The sequence below is a fragment of the Myxocyprinus asiaticus genome, chromosome 5 (assembly GCF_019703515.2).
Source record: "Myxocyprinus asiaticus isolate MX2 ecotype Aquarium Trade chromosome 5, UBuf_Myxa_2, whole genome shotgun sequence".
Taxonomy (NCBI): domain Eukaryota; kingdom Metazoa; phylum Chordata; class Actinopteri; order Cypriniformes; family Catostomidae; genus Myxocyprinus; species Myxocyprinus asiaticus.
The window spans coordinates 13738417-13759498 of record NC_059348.1 but is presented as its reverse complement, the minus strand read 5'-3'; the positions used below and the strand labels follow the sequence as shown (position 1 = coordinate 13759498).

The 21082-nt window shown below is 38.1% G+C and overlaps 1 protein-coding gene across 2 annotated transcripts in view; it reads right to left on the bottom strand.

Annotated features, from left to right (window-relative positions):
- LOC127440936 (rho-associated protein kinase 1-like) overlaps positions 1-20463 on the bottom strand; it is a 90735-nt gene extending 70272 nt beyond the window's left edge. Inside the window, exon 1 of one of the 2 annotated variants that reach the window (XM_051698019.1) lies at positions 19596-20463. In XM_051698019.1, coding sequence (XP_051553979.1) covers positions 19596-19688 — 93 coding nt within the window. In that variant the 5' untranslated portion in view covers positions 19689-20463. Of the gene's footprint in view, positions 1-5233; positions 5307-19595 lie in introns of those variants that run through there. The other variant, XM_051698020.1, reaches the window with a different exon arrangement.
- Positions 20464-21082: the final 619 nt, after the last annotated feature.

Sequence of the window (21082 nt, the reverse complement as noted above, 5' to 3'; positions counted from 1 at the left end):
CACCGAACTGGTGCGGAGCATGAGAAGCGGTGTTCCCGTCTGTGCGCGTTTATGGCACGAGCATCCGCCACTGACTCAGCAACATCTGCAGAACGGACGGCACGAAACAAATATGTTCAGCAAAAATTCAAATGAAGATCGTGATGTATGTATTTGGAACTATATCAGATGTTATTAATGCCCAGAGCCCCTGTTAATTTCTGACCTGGATGAAACAGAGATGGAGATGAGAGATGTAACAGGTGTTTAAACTGGTACACAAAGCATTTTTGCTATTTCTGCCTTTCATGTCAAATGTGCAGCATTATGACCAATGACAGAATGCCAAGAAATGTCACGCACTTGCAATATTAACAGCTTTGTTATTTAGCTATAAACAGGAGTGATAGTTTTATCGCGTCGCTCGCTAACGGAGATGCAGTATAATGCCATTTGCTTTTCGAATTAACAGGTTTAAAAAGTTTTATACATCTGTAACATCTTAAGTTCAGTAACTATGCGGCAAAGCGCTTCCTCACTGTGCGAGCTCACACTAAACTCAACAAGCGCTCAATGCGCTGCTGACAGCTGCACATGAGAGAAAGGGAAAGATTTATTGGCGTGGCTTCTGATATTACAGTTTGATACAAAAAAGTTTATTGATTTGATTTCTGTATCAATTAGTTTAATAATTTGGAGCTGCACTGTAACATGAATAAAAGTGTGTGGGAATTTCATGCGCTATGAACGTGGAACTTGCGGAAATGATTAAGGGGCCGTTTACACGACAATGTTTTCAACTAAAAAGGAAAACCTTTTATGCGTTTTGGCTGTTCGTTTACACAACAAAGCCGTTTTGGGGCCTGAAAACGCTAACTTTTGAAAACGGGTTTCAAAGTGCAAGTTTTTGAAAACGATGCCGTTATCGTCACCGTGAAAACATACAAAAACGATGTGAAAACGTGTGATGTCATGCGCACGCGTATTACGTGTTCAGTCTATAGGCATGCGCGCGAGTACTTCAAAACAACGCTCGAGACATTCAAAACACAATGGCGGACTACAGCACTGTGTTTGTGCTGCTCAAGATTTTGAGTTTATTGACGCTTCTCCAGCAAAGTGTAGATTTACTGCATCACCACTATGACCAGCAATCGCCATCTTCATTGTTTGTATTCACCGCTCTGTGGAAGAATGCTTATGTGTGCAGGCACGTAGTGTTTCTTTACAAAGTCACATCGCCAACTACTGGCCTGGCATGCATAATACAGTGTTTTTAGTCGTTTTCGCAGATCCGTATGAACGGGGATCGTTTTGACAATGTTGTTGTCTGTATGCGAAACTTTTCAAAAAGGCAAAGGAAAAACGTTTCTGTTTTTAGTACATTGCTGTCGTGTAAACGTACCCTAAAACTGTGAGCAATACCAGCAATCCCGTGCCGAATTTCAGGCCCTAATAATATAATAGGCCCCTGTAGTATGACAAAGCCACACCTTACACTTTTATTTACAATCCTGCCACAGTCCAAATCACTGAGATCACATTTTTTCCCCATTCTGATGGTTGATGTGAACATTAACTGAAGCTCCTGACCTGTATCTGCATGATTTCATGCACTGCTGCCACACGATTGGCTGATTAAATAATCGCATGGATGACTGTTGGTGCCAGACGGTATGGTCTGAGTATTTCTGTAACTGCTGATCTCCTGGGATTTACACATGCACAACAGTCTCTAGAATTTACTCTGAATGGTGCCAAAAACTAAAAACATCCAGTGAGGGGCAGTTCTGTGGACTGAAATGCCTTGTTGATGAGAGTTCAACAGAGAATGGCCAGACTGGTTCGAACTGACAAAGTCTACGGTAACTCAGATAACCACTCTGTACAGTTGTGATGAGAAGAATATCGTCTCAGAATGCTATTCTGAGATGCGGGTTGGCGCTGTTTTAGGGGCACAAGGGGGACCTACACAATATTAGGCAGGTGGTTTTAATGTTGTGGCTGATCGGTGTATCTATACAACCAATGTGTTTATGATTAAATTACTACTAGAGCACAAAATTGTTAACAAGAGCACAAAGTTCTTCATAGATCTCGCCTCTTAATTTTGCTCTCAAAGTGCACCAGTTTGATGCATGTAACTTTAAAATGTATACATTTTCTTACGGGGACCATGCCCCCAGACCCCAATAGAGGGTCCGAGGTCCACCCACCACAGTCTCACAAAATCATTTTTTTTTTTTTTTTTTTTACTTTAAAGCTAGATTTTATCATTTGAAGATGTATGTATTGTGCTATTTAGACTAATACCTAGTGCTGGGCGATATGGCAAAAAAAAAAAAATCTTGATTTTTATCAAACTTATGGACAATTCACGATTCTATTTTTTCAACTTTTAAATGTACTCCAACATGATTCAAATTGTATGTTCTTTATTAGAATGCAAGGCAACCTAGTTAGAGAAATCCAAGTTCTTTTCATTATAAGAAACAAAGGTGTGCAAGAACAATGTACAAATGCACCAAATGCACAACAGGGGGAAGTTGTCAACAGAGTGTAAATATAAAATAAATTAAAATCTAATAAAACACAGATGTTCAGAAATAATAGAATAAAATAGGAATTCATTTGATCTAAACCAAATCTATCTAGAAAGTTTATCTAGAAAGTACTCATTGTATATCAAACAATTTGTGTGTATATTCATTAACCCCGGCAGATAGAGACGCACCATCTAGCGGTTCATGCTGAGCAGCGAAGCAATATGAAATAATGTATCATTACAATTCAACTAGCAAAGTTTGTCAAAATGATCGCTTGCCAAATGTTGGCTATAGATACAGTACACTTGAAACATGTCACAGAACAAAGCAATAATTAGAGATCTATCTGAATCATCAGATTCTCCCATATATAGCTTATCCATATGATTTGAAATGAAGCGCCCGTAACTCTCACGTAACTAACACTTTTTTATGGGTGAAAAAAAGGAGACCGTTCATCAACATGCGCACGTGGAGGCCAGTTATGGTCTTAAGCCGGTGTATACCTGCATGATGGACGAAGCTGAGCTGCAATCACACTATGTACAACTGGGATTATTACCGGTGCCTTTTATATCAGTCTCCGTGTTGTTAACCTGTCACGTTCATTTGGAGCGCGCCACACACGTGCAGCTGATCAGATCAGGAGCGGCATTAAGACAAACAATATGAATAATTTTTCTCTTCCTTATTCAGCCTTTGGTGGATTTACAACGTTTCTAACTATAACGCTGGCAATATTTTTTGCAAAATCTCAATTTCAACAAAAAAAGAAATCGTGTCAAAACGCAAATTTGAATTAATCGGAAAAATCTGAAAAAATGCCCAGCCCTACTTATAGCTCACTGTGCACTTTATTTGCTGCTGTCTTGAGTAGTGTTTAAAGAAATTACATTATAATAACCATTCTTTTTTCCCGCATCCTGACGAAAAAATTATTAACTGTTCATGAAACCTCACGGTTAACCGATTGTTAAAAATGATAACCATGCACATCCCTAGTGTAAACATGATTGTAGTGTGATAAAATTGGTTACTAATTATTTCTGCATAGTTATATCCAATTTTACTACTTTGTTGCCATGACGATGTAATGTCAGCAAATCCTAAAATGACTGTAAAAATGACGATATAAATAACTTTGCAGTTTAAATAATACACAAGTTTTAACAGAAGAATTAATGTAAGTGCTTTTATAAAATTATAAGCTTCACATTTCTGCCTTTAAACCCTCCAAAAATTGGTCCCATTCATTTCCATTGTAAGTGCCTCACTGCAACCTCGATTTCTGCTTTTATAAACAAAAGGATGGATGAGTCGCAATAATTTTTTTGGTAATCAGTATTATGCCACAAATGCTGTTGATTCTTTAACTTGTTTTGAACCCGGAATACTTTTTCCAATATTATTTGCTTTTGTGATTATTTACTAAAACCAGAAGCCTTTGTCATATTTTGTCCTTTGTTGCGTCTTTTAATAAGTAATTTTGCATTCCCAATGCTTAGTGTGACGGTGACTTAATTGGCCATGCTAACCAACTAATCCTTGACCCTCTGATGACATCAGATCACACCTTTCAACTCTAAGCAATCAGAACTTCAATGTTCATATTTCTATCGTTGCATTTGCGATGCCCTAGGATCACCCAAATGTTCAGAAAACCAGATCAGATTGTGCTCTGATAAGCATATACACACTGGGATAGAAAGGAACAGCAATTAAAAGAAAGCCAAACACAGTTCTACATTCTGACCCCCAAACTTCAGTCATCCATAGAGTCACTTCAGTCAGTGAGCGCGTTTGCATGCATGTTCAAGCACCAATTATGTTTTATAAGCTGACAACGTGTGTGGTCATGTATACACATTAAACAGCTTTCCTTTATTGGTATAAGCCATAAACTGCTTAAGAATAAACTAATCGACAAGGGTAGATTTTTGGCCATTACCCCGATTTCACGTTGCATATAAACAAATTACTGGCGTTCTTACCGGCGTATTACGCAAGTGTTGTGCACATGCCCCTTCACGGTTTGACGTCAAAAGCAAAGAAAAACTTGATTATTTCAAATCTCACTTAAATGTGGATTTCATGCTTTGTCTGATTTTTTAAATAAACTTATTTGTGGGAGTTTTCAGCGAATTGGTGTGCATGTAAATGGGCTCAATGTTGTGTGGTTGAGGAAATGGCCAGAAGGAGAAATGTCATTAAACTGATAACCCAACTCAGACAGCACAGTAGCAGTTGAAGGCAGAAGATCCACTGAACATTGTTGTGATGGTCTGTCAGTGGAGATTCTGCATCTACATGCAAGAATGCAGCAGACATAACCAAAGCAAAACCCACTTATTTAAAGACAACATGACATTTACAACTTCTGTAGCATTCAGTGGAAAAAGACAGAACAGGACTTGACTTTATCCAAGGTTATTGGATTGGAAATCAACATATGAATTCTGCACAATAACACCAAAAACATTAAGAAAGAAAAAAGGCTAAATTTGGATTTTATGTTGGTTTTAAATGTCTAATAAAGTGCATTATTTATGATTATTTGGATTTTAAAATGTATCCTTTTCTTCAAATAGTGTTTATGTTGGCTAATTCGAATTCTAAGACCAATACTTCTGAAAAATAAAAATAAAAAAACAGTTAAAATACAAAACATGGATGCAGCTGAATCAATAAGCAATTAATTACTTACTTACGTAAACTATTATGCTTCATTTCCCTGCTATAAAAATCACACCTAAATCGCATCAACAGTCTCAAAGACTCCTACACAGCAGTGGTTCTTCTCTGCACGAGTGACACTACTTGAGCAAGCATCATCAAAACCACAGAAGGGCGTTTCTCTACTAAATACATGACATTAAGCATAAGAAAGGCCGGAAGTCTTTATTCAGTGAACACACAACCTCAGGGTGAGAAAACAAGTCTGCCATTCAAAGGTATAAAGGAAGTGTCACGCTGTGCTGCTACAACTGATTACTATCAGAAAATGTAAATAAACGAATATATACAGTACTGTGCAAATGTTTTAGGCACTTGTGAAAAATGTTGCATAGTGAGGATGTCTTCAAAAATAATGCCATCAATAGTTTTCATTTATCACTTAATGTCATACAAAGTCCAGTAAACATAAAAAAGCTAAATCAATATTTGGTGTGACCACCTTTGCCTTCAAAACAGCATTTACAACATTTAAAAATGCATACAAAGCCTGGTTTTCAACTTAATTACTAATTTAAAACAGTATATATATTTTCTCTTCTCGTTGACATGATTAAAGCTAAAGATTAACCAAAAGGTATATTTGTGAATGTTTGATTTGAATTTTTCGTAGATCATACAAATTAAGTCAAGGTACTTGAAGGTCAACTGTTCATTTTTAGCTTTAAAGCTATAAAATGGCCACTGTCCTGCGGTGTGACATGTTAGTGTGTTTTCATATGCAGTTATATATGTGCCAAAATTCTTTGCACGCAAGATGATATTTTGAATGCACAAAAAAGTTTTGCACGCACAAGATGATATTTTGAGTGCACAGAAAGGCTTTGCGCGCACAAGATGATATTTTGAGCGCACAAAAATGTTTTGCGAGCACAAGATGATATTTTGAGCGCACAAAAATGTTTTGCGAGCATAAGATGATATTTTGAGTGCACAAAAATGTTTTGTAAAGCAATGTATCTTCTTGCAAAGATTAATAATTTTTTTGCGTGTGCAAGATCTCACTCGTTCTCTCTCACCTCGTATGCCCTCAAAGTGCACTCGGAACTTTAGACTGCTTGTTTGCTTTTCCAAACGTATTCCGATAAATCCCGCCTCCTACGTCAGGATTGGCTATTAGAAGCTGCTTACAAGCGCTCTGCAATTGGACAGTTGAGGTAGCTACAGCAACCATGAACATCTGAGTGTACAGTAAATATAGCAGAAGAGCCAACAGGCACAATGCTCCAAGTTCAGTACATACTTTATATACTGTATGCAGTTATCATTACAAAGAATATTTAACCCGTGGATTATAGACATACCAGGAATACTGTAAGGCTTAACTTACTGTAATGTAAGTTATCCAAAATATATTAGCCTGGGATCATGCAATACTAAGGATTTCTTTCTATTTTTCAAACTTTTTGCAGTCTCAAACAATTGAGGTTCAATATACGGTACATTTAATTTACCCCAAACTATGACAGGAGATATAATTAGCCTCTTTTCCTTTTCTTCCATTTCTTCTCATTATTCAATTTTGCCAGAAGGGATGTGGTAGAATGCATAAACGTCATAAAAACAGCATACTGAACATTTCAAGATAACCCACAGCTTCGAAATGCAAACATAAACAGCTTTTCTAATTTATTATCAAGAACAGAATATAGGAATAACAGGCAATATTTATAATATTCATAATATTTATAATATACAAGGCTGATGAAAAATGGGAGAGGACACACTAAAGAAGGTGGACTAAATAACATGTTTATTAAAAAAATAATATTTCATATAATAATAATCCATGGTAGATGATCCATGGTAGACTGTAATCTGGTCACTTTTATTTTAATAAACTGATCTCTCAGATAGACAGAAGTCAAATTAATTTCCCCCAAAACTAAACTATTACATTAGTCTTAACGAGTTTTACACATGGGAGATATTAAATTAATATAATTTCAGATGAAAGTGGTAGCTAACATGGCCAAGCTAGTAGCTACGTAAGTGTAACTTGGTAACCTAGATAATCAAATACTAGCCAAGATAACCAGACCCACTTTATATTAGGTGGCCTTAACTACTATGTACTTAACCATTTCATACAATGTACTTATTATGTACATACATGTTGTTGCATTGTAATTACATTTAAAGTACTTGCATTTAATTACATTTGTAATTACACTGTTAACTTTACCCCTAATCCAACCCTTATTCCAAAACCTAACTCTAATCCCTAATCCTAATCATAACTCAACCTCAGTAGAAGCAAATGTGGGAATTTCGCAGAACATGTTGTTAAACAGTAAATACATAGTCTTGTATGTATTTAATGTTAGTACATAGTAGTTAAGGCCACCTAATATAAAGTGTGACCAGATAACCAAATACTAGCCAAGAGAACCATACTAAGAGAGCTAGCCAGATTTTAGCTAGCTAGTAAGCCTATTGGCAGTGTACAGAATTTTCTACATAAATGTTCAATAAAAACAGTTAAGTCAACAAAAGTGCTGTTTTCATGCGGTCTTCATGTGTTCCACATTTCCTTTCTTGAAAATAAACTATCCCCTTCTCCTCTTCCTCTTGTTTTTATTAGCAGTATGATCTGTGGCCTAGCAGCCAATCAACATTTACCACCTCATCTCTGATTGGCTGAAATTCTTGCACATTATAATGCTGTGAACTTGTTGAGCAAACAAGCAATCAAAGCTATAAGGACATACTGGGTAGGAGGAGAGAGCGAGTGAGATCTTGCACACGCAAAAAACAGTGAACAGGTTACATGTTCCAAATGTACATTTACGTACATTTCAGAATTCTGTGCAAATTCACATTCAAATAAACTATTCAAGTGCAAAATTGATTTTTGTTTGCTAAAAGTGAATTAATCTTTGCAAGAAGATACACTGCTTTACAAACACGCGTGCAAAATACATTTTTGTGTGCTCAAAATAAAATCTTGCGCACTCAAAGTATAATTTTGCACACACAGAACATTTTTGTGCTCTTAAAATATCATATTGCGTGCTCAAAATATAATATGGTGCGCACAGAATTGTGGCACACATAAAACTCCATATTTTCACACTTGGTCCATTTCAGGGGTCTGCGGTTCGCGGGATTTTTGGCCCATATGTGGACACTCCAAACGATCTCAGACCCCTTTAAAGCGAACCTATCCGAGACCATCTCGGGAGGTGGTCTGAGTACGGTTCGCTTGCAGCCTTTGGTTCGGTTCGCTAATAACGTGCATTGTGAACAAAAAGGGATTTTCCCATTCGCATAATGCCAAACATGTTTGGTCCTCCTGACAGGTTCCCATACTCAGGAAATTACAATGCGAGCACGGGACAGAAGCGACAAGTCGCTTGCTCTGTTTTTATGGATATGACAGAGGGAGATGCATATTAAAACTATTGTAAACTGCACACGAAACAAACTCAAAGGTCTTTATTTAACCAGAAATATATATTGTATTCTATTAATGGAAGTAACCCGAGGCTGTCAGTAGATTAAACCTAAATTGTGATTAATCTTATTGTTTGTCGTTAATAAGACTAATCTACCATGACTGAATGTTGAATGTTTCCTTTAAATCCAGTATTTATTTTTTATAAAAATGCAATGCATTCAGTTCTGTTGCATTACCTTTCTCTTTTAATGAATAAAAAAATATGTTAAAATACAGAATTACATAACATTGATGACAAAGATCAATAAATGAAGTTTAATTGAATATAGACACCTGTTCTTATGCTGCTTATTCATTTTGAGAGCATTAAACATGTTTATATTATCTTATAAGTTAATACGTAGAGCTATTTGTACTCTTAACATTAAATATAGCCCTAATAAAAATAATTATAATAAATACTATATTTTTTAAAGTAGGCTTGGTGCCACAAATGACACAGAGTGTGAATGCAAAAAAGGACCGAGACCCTGTAACTGGTAAGGTGGGCCAAAAAGAGATCTGAGCCCACTTATAAGGTCTCAGACAGTGTGAACGCAAAGAGAACTGGGTCCTTTTTGACTCGGTCCACTTTCTGGTCCACTTTAAGGGGTCTGAGTTTGGTTCTTTTAAAGAGGACTCAAGCGTGAAAACACCCTTAAACTCCATCTAAACAGCATTTTTAAGATTGTATTTTAATGATTGTGCATGCACTTTTCATGGCCTCATATTAATTGAGATACTCCATGGAACATTTTTACTACTTAAGGGTGTGTTCACACTTGGCAGCTTTGGTTCGATTACAACGAACTCTGGTGCGATTGCTCTGTTAGTGCAGTTTATTTGAACAAGTGTGAACACTGCCATCCGAACCTTGGTGCGCACCAAACAAGCGGACCGAGACCACCTGAATAATGGGTCTCGGTCCGCTTCCAAACGAACTCTGGTGCGGTTCAATTGATATATGAACGCAACATGGACCAAAGATGTCTAAACGGACCAAAAACAGGAAGTAATTTGCCTAATACTGACCTCAAGCATACCTGGTTCTTCTCTCATAGGAGCTATGTTGCCCATTACAGTTCGGTACAGGCGTCGGAAACGCCGTCAGCTGTCCTTGCAGCATATCTTCGTTTGTGTGTGCAACGGAGGACTTCCTGGCACTGTTGTGACTCCTTTACACATTTTATTAGCTCTTCGTTTGTTCTCAGCTGGTAAAAATACCACCATAGCCAGCACTGTTTTGGATGTTCGGCAAGTTCTGTCGCAAAATATACGTCATAAAAGCTGTCCAATCAGGTTGTGAATTTTTCCTGATGCCTTTTGTTTCGTATCTTTAGGTTCGGTTTTAAAAATGCCAGTGTGAACACTAAGCGAACCAGGTCTAAATGTATCATTTTCTTTTTTGGTCCGGACCAAGAGGACCAAGAGAACTGAACTACAAGTGTGAACACACCCTAAATCTCATTTGACACTTCCCAGGACTATTAGAAATGAATTAGGGAAATGAAAAAAGGTGAAGAAAAAAAAGCCTTAATGGTAAAACCGTATACTTTCCCCTTATACAAATAAATACATTTGAACCTAAAATATTAATGAATAAAAAAAGGTCCATGTCCATTTCTCAACAACCCTGATACATTGTTTTGACTTCCATTCAGGAACATTAATCCTACAGGACTGGGACAAAGTGTTTTCCAGGAGTGACAGGTGACATATGGGACAACAAATAGACTAATCCAGATCTGTTGTGTGGTGTAGGACTGGTCTAGGAGTGTGCGGAGTGAGACTTGTCTAGTTATCTAGTTGACCCCACATCCAGAAACCTTTTTTGCACCCTTTTACACACCAGCAACACTGTACAGATGCAGTATGTAAAAACTTGCAGTATGGTGCTCTTGTCAATAAATGCTGATACATCAATGTCTAGGTGACGAAAACTTCTACATGAGACATCTTACAGTCAAACTTGATTATGCAACAGTAAATTTGCTATTTTGCATGTTAGTGCCAAACAATACGTCGACTAACTGGGTGAATCTCACAAAGCATGTCAAGAATTTGTGTCTACATGCTAAACCTTGTTCTATCTTTTATTTGCTGCTACAAAGGATTACTCCAAATAACCAGTGTATGGACGTTGCTTATGACTATAGTGAGACATTTCACAGAACAAGGGTTACCATCAAGGGTTTTTAAACAGGGGTCCGCAGAAAATTTCTGAAAAAAAGTGGGGGGAAAAAGCACTTTACATAGGGCTGCACAATTAACCATATTTTAACTGTGATCACCGTTTCTGCCTCTCACGGTTCACTATGTCTGTTCACAAGCCGTTTTTGCCCACAGAACTGCAGCTGCCTGGATGTTTTTTGTTTTTCGCACCATTCTCTTTACACTCCAGAGACTGTTGTGTCTCTGCATGATTTTATACATTACACTGCTGTCACATGACTGGCTAGTTAGATAATCGCATGAATAAGTTGATGTACAGGTGTACCTAATAAAGTGGCCGGTGAGTGCATGTGCGCCGCTTTGATCTCACGAGGCTCGCATCGGAAAGATGGAAAATACTGATTTGGCGACTGTATATTTCAAACTGTTTTGAGACCCGTTTCCATAAGAGTTCCATTCATTCAACAATGCTGTCAGTTAAAATTCATTAAGACTAGGCAGCAAGTAAGTGGAATAAACTTTGAATGCAGCATGGTGTTACAGCGATTCTGTGCTCGATCGACATGAATCCTATCTTGTGCTCTCATTCATAGTATGTATTATACACAGAAGTTCAGAACAGCTCGGTTCGGTTTGGGCGCATCACTAACGTGTGCTGACCGTGTTAAAAAGCACTCCCAATTTACATCAACTGCACAGTTGCGTAATTTCAAGTATGTTTGGCAATTACAAATGCTTAAAAAACAAATCTAAAGTAAACCCATGGCACCAGGGTTTTGTGGGCCGAGGAGGAGATGGGAGCATTTGACCAAGTTTGGATAGAGCACCAGAGCCTGTCAAAACAGTTGTCAACAGAAACAACTGATTCAACTGGCTTTACTAATGGGTTAACTACCTAATTTAGATGCATTCCATTTATATGAGACTAATTAGCTAGGCTATATCTACATAACGTAATACAACTTACAACTGCACAGATAAATGGAGCAAATGAACAGGTGAACTTCAATTAAGTTACATTAAGTTCTAGTCAAAAAGCTGAAACTGCTTTATAAAAACGCGCACAAATAATGCAGCATTCACAAAACAGTAACTTCTAAAAGTAGTTAACACTTCAGTATAAAAGGTATACATTATTGTTTTAGGAGACAAGCCATTTAATCGTACATATTAAACATATAAATCTTTAATATGTTTGATATATATCTTAAATATAGTTTATTATTTATCTTACTATGTTTATTGTTTATTGTATGCATCAAACACCAAGGCAAATTCCTTGTATGTGAAAACTTACTTGGCAATAAAGTCAATTCTGATTCTGATTCTGATATGAAAGTTTCAAATAATGACATTTTTATACATTTTTTTAAATGTTTGAATATTTGGTTATTGTTTGGTCTGTTACTATATCAACTAAAATATGTTATTTTTGTCAATTAAAATGATTTTCCATTTCAGTCAGAATAAAATGTATTAAATTAATGAATATGACATGATGCAATATTGACTAAATTTAAAGAATTTTTTTCAAAAGATAAAACTTATGACTAAATAAAAAATAAAAAAATTAACACCGATTACAGAAATGAAAATTGTAGGGTGGGGTTGGGAGGTTTTTAATAAAAAAATACTTTCTTAAAAATAGGCTTAATAGGCTTAATTGTTTTCATGTACCTCAGAACACAAGGAGGACCATAAAGCATGGCACTGGGACACACACACAGACGCTTGAACCCGCCCTGTGGGTCCGAGACAAGAGGTTATTTGATTAGCATGGAATTTTATTAAGCGGTGGGTGGAGTGCTACAGGGAGGGGTGAGCAAAGGCCTCCATTCATTGATCAGCGACGACTTCTGAAGGGCAAAAACAACACTCTTGTGTTCAGCGGCCTGGGAGCCCGTCCCTACAGATCATTACTATTCACCCCCACCCTGCATGTGCACGAGCTTGTGTTAGGTTAGGGCCCTGTTCTCACACTAGTTAGCACGCTTGGCAGACAACACAGTCTGTGCAGAATGACGCTAATTTTGTGGTATCGAGAGAGAGCTGCTGGAAGGCATGGAACATTACGATATGCTGTAAGTGTGCATAATGTGGTTATGCAGGAATGCAAGGAGAATTTAAAGGCCCCATAAAGACGGCGCACAATTCACTTACGTTGACTTATGAATAAAAATTATTGGCCACTTATTTAAGTTGCATATTTAAGAATGTTAAAGGAAAAATATATACAGTATATGTATATAATTAGATGCGATGATGGGGATTGGAGCATGCATCGCAGCCGACGGGCCAGGATGCCGGGCCATTATTCCCCTCAGGTGAAGAAGCCCAAGGAAGCCGGGCCGCTCAAGTGAAGCTGCCGCACCACGTGTCTCAAATCCACAAGAGGAGCCTGTTGCGGCCGCCTAACACTGCCCATTAAACTTGGACTTTCCCCTCTCGGCACTCCCTGCCTTCAAATAGCCCTAGTGCACCCCGAGGATGTAATTGTTGCCTCGCCTCTTAGGGCCGTCCTTCAGCCAGGTTTACAATGGGAGTGGGCGGGAGAGAGGCACAACTTTATTTGGGCAGTGTATAATGAGTCATAAATGTAAAAAATAATAATCTTGGTCATGTATAAATAAAAAATCATGCCACAGCATTAAAACCACCTGCGTAATTTTGTGTAGGTCCCCCTTGTGCCGCTAAAACAGCGCCAACCCTCATCTCAGAATGGCATTCTGAGATGATATTCTTCTCACCACAATTGTACACAATTGAGTGGTTATCTGAGTTACCATAGACTTCGTCAGTTCGAACCAGTCTGGCCATTCTTTGTTGACCTCTCTCATCAACAAGGCATTTCCATCCACAGAACTGCCGCTCACTGGATGTTTTTTGTTTTTGGCATCATTCTGAGTAAATTCTAGAGACTGTTGTGCATGAAAATCCCAGGAGATCAGCAGTTACAGAAATACTCAAACCAGCCCGTCTGGCACCAACAATCATGCCAAGGTCGAAATCACTGAGATCAAATTTTGTCCCCATTCTGATGGTTGATGTGAACATTAACTGAAGCTCCTGACCTGCATGATTTCATACACTGCACTGCTGCCACACAATTGGCTGATTAGATAATCGCATGGATGATTGTTGGTGCCAGACGGGCTGGTCTGAGTATTTCTGTAACTGCTGATCTCCTGGGATTTACACATGCACAACAGTCTCTAGAATTTACTCCGAATGATGCCAAAAACAAAAAACATCCAGTGAGCGGCAGTTCTGTGGACGGAAATGCCTTTTTTCTTTTTTTGGATTTTTCCCCTTTTTCTCCCAATTTGGAATGCCCAATTCCCAATGTGCTTTTAAGTCCTCATGGTCGTGTAGTGATTCCCAGTTGCCTCTGCGTCTGAGACCGTCAACCCACGCATCTTATCACGTGGCTTGTGCGCGTTTGGAGGCTTCACGCCATCCACCGCAGCAACTACTCTCAACTCACCACGCGCCCCACCGAGAACGAACCACATTATAGCGACCACGAGGAGGATACCCCATGTGACTCTACCCTCCTCAGCAACCGGGCCAATTTGGTTGCTTAGGGGACCTGGCTGGAGTCACTGGATATTTTACACTGGAGTGAACTAGTGAACTAGCAAACTCCAGGGGTGGTAGCCAGCATCTTTTACCACTGAGCTACCCAGGCCCCCCGGAAACGCCTTGTTGATGAGAGAGGTCAACAGAGAATGGCCAGACTAGTTCGAACTGACAAAGTCTACGGTAACTCAGATAACCGCACTGTACAATTGTGGTGAGAAGAATATCATCTCAGAATGCTATTCTGAGATGTGGGTTGGTGCTGTTTTGGCGGCAACAGGGGGACCTACACAATATTAGGCAGGTGGATTTAATGTTGTGGCTGATCGGTGTATATTATATAATTATACATTTTATAGTTTTTTTTATAAAACATTATCATCAATTTAGTATTTATTTTTTGTTTTAATTAAATAATAATAATATTTTTTATTAAACCTTTATTTTACCCGATTAGTCCCTGTTGATTAAAATCTCTTATTATAAAAGTGGCTCAGATTCTATTTATTTATTAAGTTAGTGGTCTATGCTGCCATTCCAAAAACAGATCCGTGTCACCGGGGGGGAGGGGAGGGGGGGTTGGGTTGTATTCAGAAGGTAGAAAACCACTGTACTGTATTCAGAATCAAATACATTCCAAAATATTATGCCTACTTGAACCTGAAAACTACATTTTTAGATTTATTGCTTAACATACATGGCTTTCTTTTGGACAAATAGACGTCCTAGCTCTCTGAAGCAGGCTATGTCTAATTTCACCAACACTTGAACTCACACTTTCAAAAGGAATCCTGGGTCACAAAAATTTAATTAGGTCAGTGTGCGGCAAGAACTATTCTGTGTGAAAACGTCTTTCCTGACACATTTCCCCAGGAATGTAATGTCTGAGGAAAATATAAGAGGCTGGAAACACTGATGCAGGTCACTTGGTCCAAGGAATAGAGTCATCCCCAGTGTACAGCGAGAAACTGTCACAAACTCTCCAAGCACACAGTGCACACTGCAGCTTTATTAGACAAGTCATATCTCGAGCTAGAGACAGGAAGTATCAGAGGTGGATACAGGGACAGGTGAGCTTATACACATGGAAAAGACAGGTAAGAACAGGCCAGAGGTGAGGGAAAGCTTCAAAAGTGTAAAACAAAAGTGCCTCTACTCTTACTCTTTGCGAGGGCAAACACAAAGCTTAGGTCTATACAAAGGCTGTGTAACTGGGAGGTTACTGACTTGATCATAATCACTTGAGCCATATAATTCACAGCAGTTTAAACAGGATCTTTCAATAAATCCAACAGTCCCAAGCTACAGGGTTAGGAGCCACTGCAGTACCCAAAATTGAGTTACTGTTCCTCGTCTTCTCCTGTGAGTTTTCAAGCACCCAAACGATGCCTGGCAAAGTATTTTTTTTTTTAGTAAAAATACCATAAGAAACTACAAGAAAGAGCATTTAAGTCAACCAAATATTTCAGCCAAAGTCAAATTTTAGATATGGACAAACTGAAAAAAATGCCAAAACAACAATAGTGTTGCATTAGATTACGTAATCTCGAAACTGATCTGTGTTCTGATTTAAAATTCATTGCTACAATGGATGACAAACTGATATGCATCATTTGCTGTGTACTGCATCGCATAAATTTCTTCTTTCTTTCGCTTGTTTACTCACTTCCACCTGCACCATTACAGAACCCACTTGTGTATTGTATTGTACTGTATGTATATTGTGCATTATTGTACTGAACACTGTGTATTGTATCTTGTATATTCTGCGTGTATATCATGCATATGTCATATATATTGTGTGTTTAAGTCATGAGTACTTGATGTGGCATTTTCTATGCCTTTTGGAGCAAACCATAAAGTCAAATTTCTTGTGCAACATGGCCAACAGACGTGAATTCTAATTTTGATTTAGGAGCCTGGGCTAAATGGTTGTGTGTAAATATAGGCCTACAATAAGTTAAAGAAAAGGAACAGGCCAACAAAGTATTCTGTGATGTTTCATAATTCTATATAACAATTTCATATAGTAATATATTAGATTAGGGATAGGGCGATATATTGGCCAGGGCTGCGTTTCCAAAAAGCATCGTAAGCCTGGCGCCAATGGTCTCTAAGATCAACTTAAGCTTGCGATGCTTTTGGGAAACGCAGCCCAGGACAATTAATGGGCCAATATTTGAACTTTTTGAGATTATGAGCATAGGCATAAAAGCAAAATATTTGAGTGCATTTTTAAGTAAATAAGGATTTGAGAAAAAAAAAAAAAAAACCATTTCTGTCTACCAATAACTGTAATGTTCTGGTAGAATGCTGCTAATTGTCCATTTGTGCAGTAGAGATGCACCGATGTGCTAAAAGCAATTATCTAAGCAATCGGACATCAGCCGATTAAAACAATAATTTTATCGGACAATTTAACTTGTGTTGTGTGTTAAAGAACATGTCTCTTATGCGAAAAGTTGCAGTTTGCAAGCTTTGCAGTGCTTGAATTTCACAAGGTGAAACTACCATTTTTTAACATACTTTTAACACCAATTTGATAACCCATCTTAAAGCTTGACACAGCAAGGAATATGAGTTTGAGTTCAAGTTTCATCATTCAAAACATTTTTAAAAAATAATCGTACCAATTTAATGTGAGCCTGACAGGGGGCTATTCAGAATTCAGTTAATGTGAGTTAATAATGACATGGACCCCAGAAGGTTTATTACGAGAACGTGGCATTCCCGTTTACGTGCACTGTATACGCAGTGTACACTTTACTCCCGAATACATGCAGCTCAGTCAGTAAGCAGCTTTCTCCACAGCAACGTAACTTCCCAGAGATGCTTGTGTAAATAACAAAAATGGCATCCGAGGAAGACTTTGCTATTTTAGTCTCCTTTGCTTTGCTTTATTTCAATATACTCTGGAAATGCTGCTGTGTTTGTTTCCTTAACTTTCCATCACGGCCTGAAATGGAATTGCGCTGCAATAGCGGGGTTTCCCTCTTACGTCAAACTGCGGGATTCCACCGGTGAACGAGCGCATATACATGGACATGAGGGGCAGATGATATTTTACAGTGGTGTATATACATGGGTATAGTTTATAGTGTATGTGCTTTTCCCACTCTACTCCCAGAAATGTTGAAATCTTTCCGCTGTGTTGACCTGTTTTTGGGCTCCATTCTATGACGTTTGTGATCTGGTCTACATGTGCACTCCTCAAAACTTGTAAGAATACAGCTTATGCGTTTACATGGACACATAAGCCACATTCTCCGGGAAAGCCCAGGTGTGTTAAACCGCTTTCTCTTAATCACTTTAGCGGCGTAAAGAAATCACAGTTCTCGTTTAGGCCTACATGACTTTTCAGAATGCTGCTTTCTGTAAAAAAATCTGGAATAAACTGTTTTCTTAAGTGCATGTAAAAGCTGTGAATGTTAATGTGAGTTATTAATATGCTCTTTGTTTTGGAGTTTTGTTTATAACTGAGATCAGAAACATAGAAACATGTAGAGACATAGAGAATAAAGCTAATATTTAAATTTGTTTTGAAGCTGTGTAACTTATTATCAGTCATTTGGAACAAGGTGGCAAAAAACCCCACCAAACTATCAGTATCGGTGAAACAATTGGTATCAGCCAACAAATTTTGTATCTGAAACAAAAGAACAGGCATACAAAGTTCACTACAATGTTTCAAAATTCTATACACAACCAGACCGGGGCTAGGTCGGCCAGACTGATAATCAGCCAAACATTTGGCTTCTTGAGGTTATCAACATAAACCAATAACTGTGCCTGCTTGGACAACTAACAGAAGCCTACTGCAAATTCTAAGTTTTAAAATATTTCAATGCATTTTTAAGTGGTAAATAAGAAATTCAAAACCCCATTTCAGTCGACCAATATCTGGAGTGTTGTAGTAGAATGCTCATGGTCCAATTGTACAGTAGAGATGCACCGATGTATCGGCCAATAATCGGTATTGGCCATTAAAAGCAATTATTTGTGCAAATCGGATATTGCCCAATTGTTTACATACAGTGTTATTAATTATCAGTTATTTGAAACAAGGTAGAATAAAAATGCATAACAAAGTATCGGTATTGGCAGATGCTGTTCAAAATAATCAGATATCAGTATCGGCACACAAATTTTCTATCCGTACATCCCTATTGCTTAGGTATATTTTAATATCATGCATTATGGTGCCCTGGCTGTGAAATCCGTAGACCTGCCTTGGCCACTGAAAAAGCCAAACTGTCGACCAATAATTAGAATGTATTTTAGCTGTCAGATATTAGACATTACTGGGCACTGGCTGTGAAATCTACAACAGTAATTGTAGCGGTTGTCAAAGTATGTAAGATTGAAGACTACATATTAATAGTGGCATCAATGAAGCTCAGTTTGAGAATGAGCATTCATGTTCGGATTCTACTTCATCCCCTTTAATGCAACGAGACATTTAAGACCACAACTTTTCAATAACCCAACCTATCTGTGTGCTCATGCGTGCAACTGCCAACCTAAAGGACTAGAATGTCAAATGCTCAAACCCATGAAGAAGTAGATGGAGGGCACTTATAGGGCACTTATATGCTTAAATCAAACGAATCACTTTGGAAATTCATATCACAGTGACATAAAATTCCACTGGATATTGAGTTTTAACGTTTCAAAGCACTGTTTACACTGTCACTTCATTGGGGGAAAGCAAGTAAACACTGAATACACATATAGATCATATTAAAAGTCCATTGCAAAGCAGGGGATATGGCTAGTGCAGCCTAGTGGTAAAGACAATGGGTGGCAACTGAAAGGCTGCAGGTTCAAACCTGGTTGTTGCACGGGGAGTGAACCTGTACTGTAAATTGCTTTGGAAAACTTTGGGACTGTAATTAGTCATTCGTGCACAACTAAACCAGAGTTCAACAAGTTCAAATAAATACAACAACACTACTGTAAACAATAGTCAGTATAGGATGGCATGCATTGAGATAAAGTAAGATGCTGCTACGGTATTGTTTTGTGTATACTGCATTGTCGTGTATTTCATCTTTATATCACGTTGTGTTGATGTTTGCAAGTACTTCACCTAATGAAATGTCTTGTAAAACGATTCACATCTGCTCAATTAAATGCATACAACTTACCAACAGACAGTCTGTGTTGACCTCTGATTTGGGATCCTTCAGCATGGCATCGATCTTCTCGAAACGAGCTGTCAAACTTTCTCCAGCAGACATGTTGATTACTGGTCGGATGCGTTTAATTCAAGAGATATGAGTTTATCCGGCTAAGATTAGCGGGTTAGCTCAATAACTTCCTCTGCCCTCACAAAGCAATAAACACTAGTTTGATCAAAGCAACACTTTGTGTCTTACAGCCTTGTTATCACTCTCGCTGACACGTATAAAAGACCGAGAGCTGATAAAAAGCCACATTTTCAGGAAAATACAAAACAACAACAAGACGAGGCGTCCGGATTAGTCCATGACAACTTGGCAAGCAAACAAACAAAAAGGTAGCAGCAACAGATTATACTGCGCTAAACTAACTTAGCTTCAGGAGGAATGAGGGGATCAGACTACTTAAAAAACACACACAAGTTGATCACATTTGCGCACAAGTAAGTGATAAAATAAGTGTTGCAAAGTTAGTATGCGGGCACATTAAGTTCGTTTCTCCAGGCCCGTGTCCATATAAACGAATGCCAGGCCAAACGAGTCTGACAGCTGCAAAGTAAGCGAAAAAAAAAAGAAAATTAGTTAAAACACGATCCTGGTTAAAACGAGCTTTGGTAAATCCTTCTGCGATTAATCTCTCCTGGTCCGCAGGCCGGCTTTAAATCCCCCAACGAGCATGTAATCCACGAGGCTGTTGCAATACGCATAAATCAGGCTTTAATCGATGCTTGTTTCAAAAAAAAAAAAAAAAAAAAAAAAATACAAAAAAGACCTGGGTGCCCGATTTTCTCCCACTGCCTGGCCAACATGTCCGCCTTCCTGTTGAAACACCCCGGAGAGTCAACTTCGAAACCTTGCCGACTGCGCATGTGCACAACCTCCGTGTCGCTTACAGGATGCAAAATCGTGAATTCTACTACGGTAGACGTTAAGCTTATGAATATTAATTAGACCGTGCTGGCGTTGCGTTTTGACTTTCCCGGCGCGTCCAATCATATAGCATCATTATTATTCATAAGACAAGCATTCACCAGTAGGATTCGTTCATTCGAAATCCGTCTGGTTTTAGCCAATCAAGTAAATTAATATCGGCAAGTATTAATTTTTGTAATTAATATTCATGAGTTACACCTTCGCCAGTAGAAGGAATTCAAAGTAAAGGGTTTGGGGTCAGGGTTAAAGGGCAGGGTTGGGGAGTAACGAAATACATGTAACGGTATTATGTATTTAAAATGCAAAATATAAGTAACTGTATTCCACTACATTTACAATTTAAATAATTGGTATTTAGAATACAGTTACATTCAAAAAGTATTTTGATTACTGAAGAGATTACTTTGCATTTTATTGTCATTTGTGTAATTTAATATTTAGTCCTTTCAGATGGAAAACATTTATACATATATATGATGCGATCCAAAGTGCATTTGAACAGCGGTGAAACACTTTCTTAT